At 36.1% G+C, this 16,067-nt stretch overlaps 1 protein-coding gene across 2 annotated transcripts in view; it reads left to right on the forward strand.

Annotated features, from left to right (window-relative positions):
- The window catches only part of Cftr (CF transmembrane conductance regulator), a 174,083-nt gene that overhangs the window by 110,547 nt on the left and 47,469 nt on the right, over positions 1-16,067 (forward strand). For both annotated transcript variants that reach the window (XM_046422533.2, XM_046422531.2), the window contains exons 18-21: positions 4,650-4,729; positions 11,115-11,265; positions 12,176-12,403; positions 15,627-15,727. In XM_046422533.2, the coding sequence (XP_046278489.1) occupies positions 4,650-4,729; positions 11,115-11,265; positions 12,176-12,403; positions 15,627-15,727 (560 nt within the window). The remainder of the gene's footprint in view (positions 1-4,649; positions 4,730-11,114; positions 11,266-12,175; positions 12,404-15,626; positions 15,728-16,067) is intronic.

Raw genomic sequence — 16,067 nt, forward strand, 5'->3', positions numbered from 1 at the left:
CTATCCTCAGGATGAATTGGAATTGAAAAAAAAAACAATCTTTAATATCTATAACTAAAACATACCAGGTTTTTGGCAAAGCAGACAATTGAGGAATCCCTGATTGAGCAGGTCCCATAATAACCATCTCATTATTAATGGCTCTTAAATCCTTCAGATTTCTTTTTGATGACAAAAATGGGAGTATTATGGGGAGATACAGAAGGTTGTATATGTCCTTCCGCTAATTGTTTTTTGACCAGGTCATGGGCTGCTTGTATCTTTTCTTTAGTCAGGGGCCACTGAGGAACCCACACTGGTCTTTCTGATTTCCAAGTAATTTTTATTGTCTCAGTGGCCCTTTCTGAAAATCCAACCCATGTCTGTCTGTTCCTTGATCTATTTGTATTGGTGCTGCTATACCTTGTTCTTGGTTTTCTAATCTTTTTCGTTTCCTAAAACCTTGTCTAGTCATAATAGTGGGTGCATTTTGGTTGATGTTATTTGTTAATGTCAAACCTAATTGATCTAGGACATCTTGTCCCCATAAATTTATGGGAAGATGATCCAATACATATGGCTGTATAGTTCCTTCACATCCTTCAGGATCCTTCCAATCTAATACCATTGCACTTCTATGGGGATTAGTCGCCACTCCTAGGCCTCAAAGCATTTGAGTGGCTTGTTGTAATGGCCAATGTTTTGGCCATTCTTGACGAGAGATGATGCTAAGGTCTGTACCTGTATCCAGTAGCCCATTAAATTCATGTCCTTGAATATTTAGTTTTAGCATGGGGCGAGAATCTAAATTTAAAGAAAGCATAGCCCAATCTACACCTGTGGAGCCTAATCCCTTGGAACCTCTTTCTACAGTATGACTGGAAAATTTATTATGTAGGCTGGGTATTATTAGTAACTGTGCTATTCTATCTCCTGGTGAAATTACTGATATACCCTTTGGAGAACTGGCTATAATTTTTATTTCACCTTCATAATCGGGATCAATTACCCCAGGACTTATCATAAGTTCTTTTAGAGTAGAAAAGCTGCGTCCCAATAATAAGCCTACTGTTCCTTTGGGAAGAGGTCCTTTTACCCCTGTGGGAATGATTTGAACTCCCATCTCTGGAGTTAGTACTGCTCTGGCGGAGACGCAGATGTCCAACCCTGCGCTCCCTCTGGTTTGTCTGATGAGGGATCTGATGGACAATGTGTCCTGGGCACTACCCTGATGGGGTTGCTGGGTTCCTCCAGTGCTCCGTATATTTGTGGTTTTGGGCCTCGGAGCATTGGAGAATGTGATAGAACAGTAGCAGCAGCAGCAGTCTTCTCTGAATCAGTTGTACTTTTCAAATATTTGCTCTAGTCACCTTCTAGACATCTTTAAATAGTGCTATTTCAAGAAGGAGAAGACTTGAAGGGATCAAGGAAAATGTATAATTCTTCTATTAATAAAGTTAATATTCATTTCATAGGGCAGAATAATCTAGTTTTATGTACCTGTTTAGGAATGATCAAGAATTTGTTCCATTTTATTTTTTCCAGGGTGGAAATAAAAAAATGTATTTTGAAACTATTTTTGACACCATAATAGTTAAAGTCATAGAAAGTAATGGTAGTGGAATAAAGGGCCCCCAAAATTTCAAAACTTAGGGTCATAAGGTACTTTGAAATTAATGAGTTCCATTGATTCCCCTTTAGACAATTTCACACTTAAAGACTTAATGATTTAATAAGTTGTATTCTTACAGCCATCTGTCAAGTTCACTGTGTGTGGCACTAAGCCAGAGAGTGGATGGTACATAGATGAATAAGCCATCATCCTTAGAGGAGGACAAGCAAGAGGAGGACACAGAAATACTTGACTATGAAATGAGGAATATGTTTCAAGATTAAGACTTACAGAGTGATTTGTATCAAGACAAGAAAGACTTATTTTTTGTGGGTAACAAAATTTCAGTGTTGGTACATAGGAAGATCTTTATGTTTATTTTGAAGGCTATGGGTCACTTAAAGGTTTGCCTCCTTTGGATATACTCATTGGCATCCTATGTTTTAGCATTCTGAATTTTAGACCTAATGGGATGCTCAGTTCACTTGATCCAGTGAGTTCATTTCTTATGGAAATCTGAGACCCAGAGAATGTAGGGGATTTGCCTGAATTTCTGCCAGAATCAGAAATGGGCTATAAAATACAATGGAAAGAATACGAGGATTGTTTGAGGCCTGGTTTGGCCCCATAAAAGTGATCATGAGGAAGTTACTCTTAAGCATTGGCTTCCTTACCTGTAGGGCAGGATAAAGAAAAAATATCTCAGAGGGTCTTGTGAGAGTGAAACAGGACAAGTTTCTTGCCTATTAACAAGCCAAGATGAAATCAATGTTAGTTTCCCATCACAGTTTTCTTTTGTAGTGTTGTTCTCTTGGGGGCTACACTTCCCATTCTCCCTCTTCACTTTTCTGATTTCCTCTTTCCTTTACACACAACTTGTGGTTGGTTCTGCGCCTTCTTGGTTTCATATTTAAATGATCCACTCTTTTTTTTTTCTCATTTGCCTTACTTTCCCAACTTGCATCATACAGGATGATTCCTAAACATTACTGTGTTGTTTGTATTCCTTCTTATTTATGCTCTTGAGAACTGAAATAGTAAGTTGACCTTAATATCTCTATGCCCTGTTCCTGCCCCTCCTCTGCCACCTCCTGTATTTGTATGCAAGGATTATGCTTTCTTTTAAAATCCTTCTCTCTTGCTGATTCACGGGCCAATAGCTCCCATTCTTTCACCTAGTTATTCTCTGCAATACTTGGCAACAACCAGTGTAAAGGGACTTATAATTTCTCCCAGATGTGCCCTTCTGCAATTGCACATTGACCTTGATTTTCTATGACTCCTTGTCTGATTTTCATGTCACTTTTGAATGACCTTAAGCCTACACAGACAAATAATAGATGCTCAGCAAAGTACATCAAATGAATGAAAATGTGAATGTGTATTTTGACAGAATATTACCATCTGAAGTATAGTAAGCACCAGGATATTTCTTTTTAACAAAAACAAACTTTCATTTTCTAGACAGTGATTATAAATCCCATGGACTCTTTTTTTTTCAACTTTTTGTACGTTTATGGAAAGATATATGAACATGTTTAATGAATTATGCAAAAGAACATATTAATCAATAGCTATTTGTTGAGAAATTCCTACATTTAAGGCTTTTTGGCTTGGGCTGTGATGATACAAAATGAATGTGGTATGATCCCATTGACCTCTAGTAGTGACAACCTAAAAAAAAGAGATAAGACAGATGTGCACAAGCAACTGTGATATACAACATGCATGGAGTCCTGTGACACAGAGGTGCAGACAAGGGTGAAGAGTTTACCTGCAGCTGGAGCACACACCGAGGCTTTCTTGCAGGAGGGGAGTTCATGTAGGAAGCAGATTTTGACAAGCAGAGATGAGGGGAAAGGGTTTCCAGGCAGAAGGAACCAAATGGGGAAAAGAAGAGTGGTAGGAAAGTGTAGAATGTGTTTATCAAGAATAGACCAGCTTGGCTGAAATAGGATATTTGGGTAGAGGAAGCTGGTGCTTGCTAGGTCACTTAAGGCCAAATTATGAAAAGCATTAAATATTAAACTAAGAATTTTGGACTTTATCCTGCAGTTAATAGTGGATGAATGATAAAGTTCAGAATTACTTTGTTTGTACAGTATTATGTTACATTTTATCTAATTGTTTGTTTAACTCCTCTCTAGACAATGAATTCCTCAAGGGCAGGGAGCTTGGCTTATTCACCTCTATTATCTCAGTTTTTGGCTTTATGCCTGACACATGGTAGACACTCCATATGTAACTTTTTTGATCAAAAAAACCCAACTGATCCGACTTAATCATGTGAGTCTGGAATTCAGAAGACAGGCTAAAACTTAGATTGCCAGTGAAGAGCATAGAAAGAGAACATGGCAAAGGAGAGCCACAGAGTGGGTACGAAGAGAGAGAGAGAACTATCATGGATTCAGCAGAGATGTGTCAGAAAGGTAGCCTGGAGAAGTTAGAAGAGAGGGAGAGGTCTATGTTATGGAATACAGACATAAAGGAAATGGTGATAGCATATCCAGTGAATGATCTTTAAACTCAAGATTGCACAAATAAGATTGTATTTAAATAAATATTTAAATAGCTATTTAAATAACTATTAAAGACATTTGTTTTTTATCTGCATCCCATAGGAAGCTGTGTTTTATAACAGTTGAAACATAGGCCAGGCATGGTGGTACATGCCTGTAATCCCAGTGGCTCAGGAGGCTGAGATAGGAGGATTGCAAGTTCAAAGACAGCCTCAGAAATTTAGTGAGGTCTTAAGCAATTTAGCTAGTTCCTGCTTCAGATAAAAAATAAAGAAGGGACGGTAATGTGGCTTTTAAGGTTAATCCATGGTACCCTCCCCACACCAGAAAAACCTTGGAAAGTAGGGGACAACAACTTGAACACAAAGTTACTTAGAAATTGAACAAGACTAAAATTTGAAAGTCCTTATTTTTAATACATGCCAATTCTCATATGATACCTGAATGTTTCTGCTATGATCTAAGTTTAGTATTGAATATATTGATATGTCTTTTAAAATTACTTGATTTTTGAGATATATGCTTCTTTCATATTATAGGTGGGATTCTTAATAGATTCTCCAAAGATATAGCAATTTTGGATGATCTTCTGCCTCTTACCATATTTGACTTCATCCAGGTTTGTAAAAATTCACTGTTAATTAACTATTATCTTTGCGTGTGTCATATTGCTTTTTCAATAATTACAAAAAGAAATAAATAAGTTTTAGCTCAGTTTTCATTTGATTGACAGTTGAAGTCCTGCTTATTGTATAAATTTTTTGAACATCAAAATTCTTCAAAATAGGCATAACATTAATAAATGCAGTAACAAGTCAAACCTATTTACCTGCCCCAAACCCAAGACAACCCCTAGCTGTAATAACTAACAAACAATTACCCCACCCCATTGCTGGCCACAAAACATGATATTTTTTTTATTTTGGCATCACTTTTTGTTGAAGCCCACCTACCTCCAAATGGTCCATGTTGAAATGAAGTTGGATTAGCAGTCTCCACATGAACACTTTGGCACAGATTAGCTAATCAGTTTCCCCAAGTGAAGAGGCAGAAGTATAGTAAATTTCTGAACAGATGAGAGGAAAAAGAAAAAGTCATGCTACCCAAAGGCTCTCCTGGAGTGACAGATGTGAATGGGCCTGCAGGGTGGCTGGGCTGAGGCTGACTCCCTGGGGTGAGAGTCTGATGGGGTGGTGAGAGTTGAAGAAGGAAAGAAGACATGGAGATAAGAGTGGCCTTACAGATACATTAGGACTCTAAAGTGACAGAACTAAGGAGTGTTATGAGCTGATACTCTTGGCTTTTGGACCAGGATTGAACATAGCTTTCTGGGCTTTCTATCTGGTTTAGTTGAAGCTCTGGAGACCAAATGCCATGGGCCTCAATGGCATTTGCTTAGGGAAGCAGTTGGAACAGAATGCTGCCCATCTGGGGATGAATTGTTCTCTGTCCTTGCTCTATTCTCTGTCCCCAGTACAGTACTGCTGCATTAAAAGAACTTAAAAAAAAAAAAAGATTACCATGCATGTGTGTATACATAAACAACATCGGCAGATGCAGAAAAGTCATCCTGTCAGTATGCCTCATCTGCAATGATTGCTAATCAAATACTTTTACTGTTCCAAGTGACCTTTTGCATTTTGGATTTCCTTCAGTTGCTATGTTTAGAGATATAACTCAACAGCACCTGCTGGAATGTTTTAATCCATTTTTGAATTCGGGCATTCAAAGGAATGTTCCTGTGTCTTTCTTTAAAATGCTGGACATTTGTTCCTCATTCTAGAAGTGCAAATCACTGGTGCCAAATATAATCTTATTAAATGAGGTACAGATTGGAATGAATATCTTCGCCTGATTGCGAATGTGTTCATGAATGGTGCATGGTACCTTCTTGATAGTTATTTTTCTACTTCTGTGGCTTACTGGGCATCTTCTAAATCAGTTTGAGGCTCACCAAAAAAATCCTCTGGGAGAGCTAATTTTTAAATATTTATTTTATAAATTAACATTTGACATATGTGATGGATCTCAACTCCTTTCTTTTATGTCAGTTTGAATAATTTCTGCTCAAATTCTAATGCTGTTGAGCTTCGTTTGCTATTCCTTCACAAGTGGTTAGGCAGAGCTCTTTTGTTCCCCCACATTTTCTATAGGTGCATCATAGTTATACAATATCATGGGATTTGTTACTACATATTCATGTTACAGATAATATAACAATTTAATTTGTTCAGTGTCACTCCCAAGAACTCCCTCCACCTTCCCCCTCACTCCTTGGTTCCTTTCCTCTACTGTTCTCCCTTTGATTTTCATGAGATTCCCTCTCCTTTTCTTCTCCTTTTTCCTTGCTAGCTCCTGCATATGAGGAGAAATATGACTCTTGACCTTCTGAGTTTGACTTATTTCGGTTAACATAATGGTCGCTAGTTAGGTGGAGCTCTTTTATTGTAATTTACCAATTTTATTTATAATGGAAGATGTCCATTATGGAAATTATGGAAAGATAATATATAACAATCTAAATGCAGTAAAAATTTAATTTTTATTTTGTTAAATAATTTATCATAGGGGTTCCCTTATGTTGAGTGTGTCTCTGGTTTATATTTCATTATGTTTAAATAAAAATCATTCTGTTCACAATATTTTAGGAATAGATCTGGTGCACAAAATAAGGCATAGCTATTAATTATCTTTCTCAAAAAGAAATCCCTTAATGTCTCGTCACTCTGTTTCTTAACTTTTGTTGATGTTCTGACAAAGCTGCTTTCTGGATTAGAATGCTGTATTATGAAAATGGAAGATCTATCATTATCAGTGTTTTACCTTGAACAGGCACTGAATCTTTTTATTTATTTATTAATTTTTTTTGGTTGTCACTGGACCTTTATTTATATGTGGTGCTGAGGATCGAACCCAGTGCCTCACACATGCTAGGCAAGTGCTCTACCACTGACCCACAACCCCAGCCCAAGGCACTGAATCTTGAAGGGTCTAAGTTTTGTCACCTTAAATTAAACCTGATGATGGTCCCTTTCAGTTCTAAAGCTATATGGCTCAGACTGGCTTGCTGGAATTGGACCATCCATAAAAAATTTCTTCTTGAAGGCAAACAAAGAAAAAACTATATCCTAGCATCCTACTTACCTCTATATCTGAGAAATAATTTATTTGTGGAATAGAAGCATGAGTATTTTAAAATACTCATTTAAATACAATTTAAAATTCTGTTTTCAGCCTCAAAACTTTAAGAACTCTTGATTTCTTCTTTCTTATCTAGTATAAGTCTATGCACTGTGTCCTGCTGTTCTGATCTCTGCAACCAGTCTTTCACATCTTTGCCCATCCCTCTATTCATTTTATTGATCCCCATTAATCTGTGCTTAGACATTTTCAAGGATTCCTCATAATATATGAATTAGATGCCAAATCAGGTGTTCATTGCATGGGTTTAAATAGGCTTTTAATGTTTGTTTGTTCGTTTAACTGATTCCAAAATGAACATTATTATCCTCTGTTCCTATTTTAAGAAACTCTTTGTGGCCTTCAGTGTCAGGAATGTTTTCTGTTGTTTGTTTGTTTTGTTTTGTTTTGTTTTTAATTTTTAAATTTTTTAAAATTTTGGTGCTAAGGATTGAACCTGAGTCACTTTACCACTGAGCTTCATCCCCAGTCCTTTTTATTTTGCGACAGAGTCTCCCTAAGTTGCTGAGGCTGGCCTTGAACTTTTGATCCTCCTGCCTCAGCCTGAGCAGCTGGGGTTACAGGTATATGTCATTAAACCTGGTTCAGGATGCTTTGAGCTGAATGGAAATGTGCTACCACTTCTTAGGAGCAGGAAAACCTCTTAGGTTTTCATATTCTATTTTCTTATTTTGTTTGTTTGCTGGGGACATTTAGGATTTTGGTAAAGATGAGTGGGCTTTAGAAATGTGTGCTCACATTTTATCTTGTCCTAAAATCCCTCCATTTATTTGTGTTTTTATTTAATTGATTGGTGCCCTCTTGTTAATATACATGGCCTAGAATGATTTTTATTTAATTGATTATGAATTAAAAACTAGGATGGAATTTAATAGTTTTTCTCTAACTAGAGTATCAAATATATTAAACCAGTCAGTGTCTTTAATTTTGCACACAGGGCTAAATTATTAGGCTCTGACCTCAGTTTCTAAAGATGGCCTTTTATGGAGAAAAAGAAGTTACTTTTTTCAAGACTGAGACTTATTTTTCATTAATTTTTGGTTTGGACTGTACTCTGGGTAATTACAGTTGCTAGAAATCTGATAATTGTGTGAATTACTCAATTCCAAATGTAGCCACCTTCTCAATTCTTCTCTAGCACAGTGTAATAGCTACCCAATCCCACCTATCTTAGACAACTTCCTATTACTGTAACAAATGACTAAGACACATCAATTTATGAAGGAGGAAGATTTATTTTGGCTCACAGTTTTAGAGGTTGCAGTCCATGATCAGTTGGCTCAGTCGCTTTTAGGCCTGTGAGACAGCACAGTGTGATGGAACAAAATCTCTTACCTCATGACCAGGAACTAAAAAGAGAGAAAGGGTTTGGGGTTCCACTATCCCCTTCAAGGCTACAACTCCTGGTGACACAAAGATCTCTACTAGGTCCCATCTTTAAAATTGCTGACACCTCCCAATAGTCCCAAGCTGGGGACAGAGCCTTTAACACTGAGGCCTTTGGAAACATTTAAGATCCAAACTATAGCACCACCTGTTCTATGTTAAGATAGTTACAATTGTGTTCCTAAGGGTCTCTGCCATCTTAGCTTTCATTAAAAATGAAATAATGCTTTCAATAGAAGACAAGACTAGTGTGTTTCTTATACCAGCAGAATCACTTTCCCACCCAATGTTTAAGGAAAACCTCACCAAATTGGCATTGTATTGTAAGAATGGCATAAGTCAAAATTAACACAGTGCAATTTACAACTGCCAATAGCAAATAAGAGACCCTGATCCTGATGGAGTAGCTGACCATTCCTGATATCACCAATGCAACAGCAATTGATTTTAGGCATGCTGATATTTAATGTGATGATCCATTTAAATTAAACCATATTCCTGCCTTAACCATACTTGGAACTTAGTCTTTCTTTTTTTTCAAGAGCTCCTATTTTTTAGAAATAGTTGACCCAGGTTTGAAAAACTGTGATTTGTCATTAATGAAATGATTTTCCATTGATGAACTGTCTTGCCACATAGTAATTGGGGGTATTTGGAGCTTTCCCATTGTTCTGGTGGCATCTGTAGGCCAGGAAGAGAATATGGAAGATTCTCTTTAAGATTTACTTCATTAAGTCATAATATACCTAGGTCAATAACAGTAAAAATTTATTCAAGAACTTGTTGAATGAATAGGTGGCTGGCATTTCTGCTGTTGATGATTGGAGATTTAATGTCCTTGAAATATGATCATTTGAAGTTTATAATGGAAATAGCAACCCATTCAAAGACTTATTCTACTCCCCATCCTTGCCCCATTTATACTACTATACATTCCTCTGAACTAGTTGGAAAATACATGTTACCATGGAAACTTGGAAAACTGGCCTTTTGATTATTATGTGAATGTTATAATGGGTTTGTTTTTAATTCTTATTGCAGACAGATACTGTATTCAAATGGTTATTGTGTAGTAAATATTAGCAGACTTTTTATATTTTTAAAAATATATTTGATGTCCTATAGAACTGTAGAATTTAAGTCTTTATCCTGAAGAAAGCAATCTGGCATATCTGTTTCTGAGATTACCAACAGTGTTCAAGTTTTGGGTAATAGGAAGCGATGTCTCTGTTGGACGGGCTCAAGTGAAGTGCAGAATTCATTTGGCAATACCTGATATAGAAAAAAAATGATCTCATTTCACATTAAATTAGCCATTTCTCAAAATCTTTTATTAAGCTGTTAGAGTGTCTCCAATTATTTCAAGAATGGGAAGAGGAAAGTTGGGGAGAAGAGTGAAATTTAAAATATAATGTCTTTCAATATTAAACAGGAGAAAACTAGGCTCAGAGAAGTTAGATGACTTAACCTATATTTAGGACAGATATTTCTCACTGAAAAGATTTCAAGACAAGTTCTTAATTTTCCAAAATTATCTCAACAAACCAGGCATGATGGTACATGCTTATAATCCCAGAAACTCAGGAGGCTGAGGCAGGAGGACTGCCATTTCAAAGACAGCCTCCACAACTTAGTGAGGCCCTAAGAAACGTAACAAGACCCTATCTCAAAATAAAAGAAATAAAACATAAAAAGGGCTGGGGATGTGGCTTAGTGGTTAAGTGCCCCTGGGTTCAATCCCTGGTACCTAAATAAATAAATGAATAAATAAATAAAAATAAAATTTTAAAATGTACATTTATACTAAAATTATTTCAGAACAGGTTAAAAGACCAAGCTGAAAAATATATTCATTTAAAATTTGCTTATTGTACTCTATTTCAATGTGTCTGGGAAATGAGTGTATCCAAGAGATCATAGAACACCATGTTTCTAAAGCTTCAAAAAGGTTACTGCCAGAACCCTAAACATTTTAAATATTTTTTCATAGAACATAGAGGAAAAAAGTATACTTTGAGACAGCTGTCTTCCCTACAATAGGGACACACCTGCCCCTTATTAAGAAGAGTAGGAAGAGTGCAGGTCAAATATAAGTCACTGAGCTGGGTGTGGTGGCACATGCCTGTAATTCCAGTGACTTGGAAGGCTGAGGCAAGAGGATAACAAGTTTGAGGCCAGCCTTGGAGACTTAGTGAGACCTTGTCTCAAAATAAAAAGGGATGGGGATATAGCTCAGAGGTAAAGCACCCCTGGGTTCAATCAATCCCCAGAACCAATACATACATACATACATACATACATACAAGAGAAAAAAAAGAAAAAAGTAAAGAAGAAAAAAAGAAGAAATCTCTGGCATGTGTTGTTCACTTTACAACATGGAAATGTTTGCTCATGGAGTGTCTTCTTTGATCCTACAGTTGTTATTAATTGTGATTGGAGCTGTGGCCGTGGTCTCTGTTTTACAACCCTACATCTTCCTAGCAACAGTGCCAGTGATAGCGGCTTTTATTTTGTTGAGGGCATATTTCCTCCGCACCTCACAACAACTCAAACAACTGGAGTCTGAAGGTATGACAGTGCTCGCCTTGAGAGAAAAACCAAAAGAACATTTGGGAATTCTCCATTGTTAATCTACTTTGCAGAAAGAAAAAAAAAAGAACCCTGCTCTTAAACTCTTACATCATATAACAATGATTTTTTTTGAAATATATATTTGTAGAAGAAAACTACATCACACATAAATTATTTTTGCCAACTCATGACTTTATTTTGGTTTTGAAACAAGCGTATAGTCTGGCCAGAGTTGGTGCCTAAGACAGTCATTCATAATTTATTTATATCATTTAAATTTTAAAAACTTCAAAAAGGTTACTACAGACTTTCATAGAACCTAGAGAAAATGTATTGCTACTACTGAAATTTCTCTGGGTTCCTAAATAACACCAGACAGAATTTTTCCCTTTGTCTTATCATCCTCAGACCATTCCTTTATGTCCCAGGGCTGCCTTTTTGTGTGTCCCCAGCCTCTCCTTGATCTTTTTGAAGCACCTTTTTATGTAACAGCCTGCCTGTGGGTGCATTTTCAGGAGATAAACTTCCAATGTGTTTCTGCTTCAGGATTTTTGAGCTAAATCAAGTCACATAAACTTAACTGAGACTTGAAAGGATTGTTTTTAAAGAAACGAAACAAAACATTTTCTCAGGAACAATGCCCAAAGGTAGCCAAGAAATGTGAGTAAATAATGGTCATGATTTTACAGTATGTTGCCATCCATGGTAGCCAACGAAAAAGGAAAGGGTAGTTCATCAAAAATGAACAATCCTACTATTCAAAGTGTGGTACCCGAGTGAAAGATCTCTCTGACCTGTGACATTTATGGCATGCTGTATTCTAAGTCATTTTTTAAGAACGTGGTAGCCTGAAATTGCACTCTGTGTTTACATGATTTGCATTGTTTTCAATGGGAATACTTCACAGGCAGGAGTCCAATCTTCACTCATCTTGTTACAAGTCTAAAAGGACTATGGACGCTTCGTGCCTTTGGACGGCAGCCTTACTTTGAAACTCTGTTCCACAAAGCTCTGAATTTACATACTGCCAACTGGTTCTTGTATTTATCAACGCTGCGCTGGTTTCAAATGAGAATAGAAATTATTTTTGTCATCTTCTTCATTGCTGTTACCTTCATTTCCATTTTAACAACAGGTATTATGAACTCATTAACTATTTAACTACACATTTTATTGGTTATTTTTAGTTATATATGACAGTAGAATCCATTTTGACATAATTATGAAAGCATAGAATATATCTTGTTCTAATTCCGACCCTAGTATCTCTCTTTCCCATTTCCCCTCCCTCCCCGCTAATCCTTTCCCTCTTTTGTTTTTTCTGCCATTTAAGTAAAAATGTTGTCAATGAATAAAAAGCTACATTCTTTATAGGTTAAAGAGTGTAGATGTCTTTAAAAGGTTCTTGTTTTTCAGTTTATTAATTAGAAATTTGATGGTTTACTCTTGAGCAAATGATTTTTTAAATTTATATTGTTTTATTTTTGAGCAAATCATTTCTTTGCATTGGAGCTATATATGGTGTTATCTCTACTTTCACACTTTAGAAAAAAACTGAGACACAGAGAGCGTCAGTTAGCAGCAAATTTGTGATTGGTAGAAAAAAGTTACTCTTCTTATATTGATATTGGTAAAGGGTCCTGGCTTCAAAATCAATAGATTTCTTTTTTAAACAGCTCTTGGAATCAGGGGGAAAGAAGCATTCCCCCCCACCTCTCTCTTGTTTTACCTCTCCCTCTCTCCCTCCCTCTCTTGCCTTTCTCCCATCCTGATAAGTTTTGTTCTTTTAACCACTGGTTTATGACATTCTTTATCTAATGTTAATTTCACATGAGGAGACATTACCAGAGAAGGGAAATACTTTAGATAAAAGTGCTATAGTTTTCAAATGCTAAGATTCTGAATTCTAGGATCTTTGGAAGAAAATCATTAAGTTTTTCATAATAAGTAAAATACAAATCTATATAGATAAATGAGGTTTTGAGAAGTTTAATTTCTGAGCTATATATCATCTATCTGTATTATGTATATAACAATAGACAAAGATTGAGAGAAAATGCCACTCAATGCCAAATATCCAGGATTGTTTGGTTGTAAAACCAGAATCCTGCTCAATCCCAAATGGACAATTACAGGAGTCTTATGGATCCAAAGGGCAAGCAACACTATTGTACCTGGGAGGGGCCAGAACAGACACCAGAGACCTTGCCATCTTTTGAATCCAGTTGCTGGCTTCTGTCCATTCCATTCCAGAACTGTCATTCCTTTCTCTTTGAAGACTGGTTTTCTTGGTGTGCCAGAGTTAGGGCACGTGTACTTTATGTGGCTTTTTCCTTCTTGAATTAACAGCAGCATTCGCCCATCTAATTAAAAAGTCCCCGGAGGGAACAGAAAACAGTTTTTTTTGTTGTTGTTGTTTTTGTTTTTTGTTTTTTTTATCAGGGTCCACCTGCAATCCACACTGTAATGAGGCTAGTTGCTTTTCCACATTTGTTTTTCTCTCAGCTGGACAGTGGGAAGTGACTCCATGAAAAGAAGATAAATGGGCAGGCAAATAATAAATCTCCCATAGCACACTAATTTTTGGCAATAATTTTTAAAAGTAAAGTTTCTTGTAGAGTCAGAATATTTAAATTTTTTATTTAATAACTTAAAGATCAAATAGGATCAAAATGACTGAATAATTACATAAATGAGGATTTGTTAACAATAAGTCAACCCAAATATATCATGTGCTATATTATGATGGTGTAAAGTTTGATTGAATTCTGGGTTAGCAGGGAAGTAGTCAAAGCATTTAACAATCAGCATAATATAGAACCTCCCAGTCCAATCACATGCCCAACCACAGTGGACACTGGCCACCCAGGTATTATCAATCTGGGCTCAACTGGTCTTCAGCTACATTAACTTTCATACATAAATTAACTTCACTAAGCTTCTCATTTTCCTCATGTGTAAGAAGACACAGTAATAGTACCTCTCCCTAGATTTGTGATGAGTATTAAAGATGGTAATTTATGTAAAACATCAGTATAGTGCCTAGTCCACAGAGAATACTCTATAACTGCTATTTTACTTGATGTTATTAAAATTTTATCTTATTCTTAGCCTCCAAAACAAGTAATATATTGGAGACTTGGATGGATCTTAAGTATTTAAAGTGAGTTACTTAGTACAACAGCAGAATTTTGCTGTCTATGGAATACCTTCTGTAGGAAGGTAGGAATTGTGAAAAATTTTTTCAATTAATAATAGGATGAGAGCTGGTGTTGTGGCTCGGCAGTAGAGCGCTTGCCTAGCATGTGCAAGGCCCTGGGTTCAATCCTCAGCACCACATAAAAATAAATAGATAAAATAAAGGTATTGTGTCCAACTACAACTAAAAAATAAATATAAAAAACTAGGATGAATTATTTCTCCCAATTTTTGAACTTTACAACAATGTTATCATGCATTCAAGAACTAAAATTGATTAGGACTTGATAACCTAAATTTATAATAATTTAAGAACATCTCAAAATTTTTATAGCCAAAATACTGAATACTTATAAATTTTAATTAGTTGTACTTTCTAGTCCTGCAAAATTATTTGCTCTAATTAAACACTTAAGCATTCTTCTTTCTAGTGAGCTAGTTTCTTATTTCTTCTTTTCTTTTCTTTTTAAAAATGTAATGGGCAGCTTCTTTCTTTCCAAATGACAGACCCATTTGTTTCTGACTGCCTGGTCAAATGCTAGGTCCATTTTCTTTCTAACTGCCTTTGAGCAGCAGGGAAATTCATCCTTGCAAATATATAAAGCACACCTAAACATTGTGCAGGTGCTATTCACTTGTATACCTCCTTAGCTTTTGAGTTTGTTTTTTCTTCTTTCTTTCTTTCTTTCTTTCTTTCTTTCCTTTCTTTCTTTCTTTCCTTCCTTCCTTCCTTCCTTCCTTCCTTTCTTTCATTCTTCCTATAGGAGCCCATCAGGACCCAGGACTTTCTTTTCCATGTTCCATTCTAATATTTGTCATTAATGTTATATTCAGAGCAACAGTAGAGGAAAGAAAATATGCTATGTACCCAAGACCAACAACTCTGTCACTACCTGAAGCTTTTTTAATAAAAATGGCATTTTTTTTCCTTTTATTCAGTCATCTTGGATTTAAAACATTCATTGAAAGTTTACTATCTGGGGGCATTTTTGCTACTGGCATATGTGGTGGTGGATTAAGAGGAAACAAAGATGGTTAAAATCAGCATAAAATTGAAATGTGAATTTAATGTGATTTGTGCCATAAGAGAGGTCTGCACAAAGTGGTTCACAGAAGAGACAAATGACATGTTTTTTAAATATGTTTTTTTCCACATATAGGTGAAGGAGAAGGATCTGTTGGTATTATTCTAACTTTAGCCATGAATATTATGAACACATTGCAGTGGGCTGTAAACTCTAGCATTGATGTGGATAGCTTGGTAAGTTATTATTTTTTTACTTTATGAAAAAATTCATAGGTAAGAACATAAGGAATAACTATATACCATGAGATAGCTTAAGAAATGAGTTCCTACAAATAAACTAAAGACTGTTTAGTATCTCTCAATGAGCTCATATCTCATCTTTTCTCCACATAGACAGTCACTATGAAGATCAGATCTTGCACATGTTTCCTGTCCCAAGGTTTTTCTAGGACACAAACTTAGGTGTGGAATTGCTGGGTGACAGAATTCACCCATGCTCAACTTTATGATGCTAAATTGTCCTTAAATCTGTTCCACCAATGTACAATCCCATAAAGAGGCTGCAGGAATTCTC

Source organism: Marmota monax, unplaced genomic scaffold (genome assembly GCF_021218885.2).
Source record: "Marmota monax isolate L192 unplaced genomic scaffold, Marmota_monax_Labrador192_F-V1.1 WCK01_AAM20220418_F8-fsc00027, whole genome shotgun sequence".
NCBI lineage: Eukaryota > Metazoa > Chordata > Mammalia > Rodentia > Sciuridae > Marmota > Marmota monax.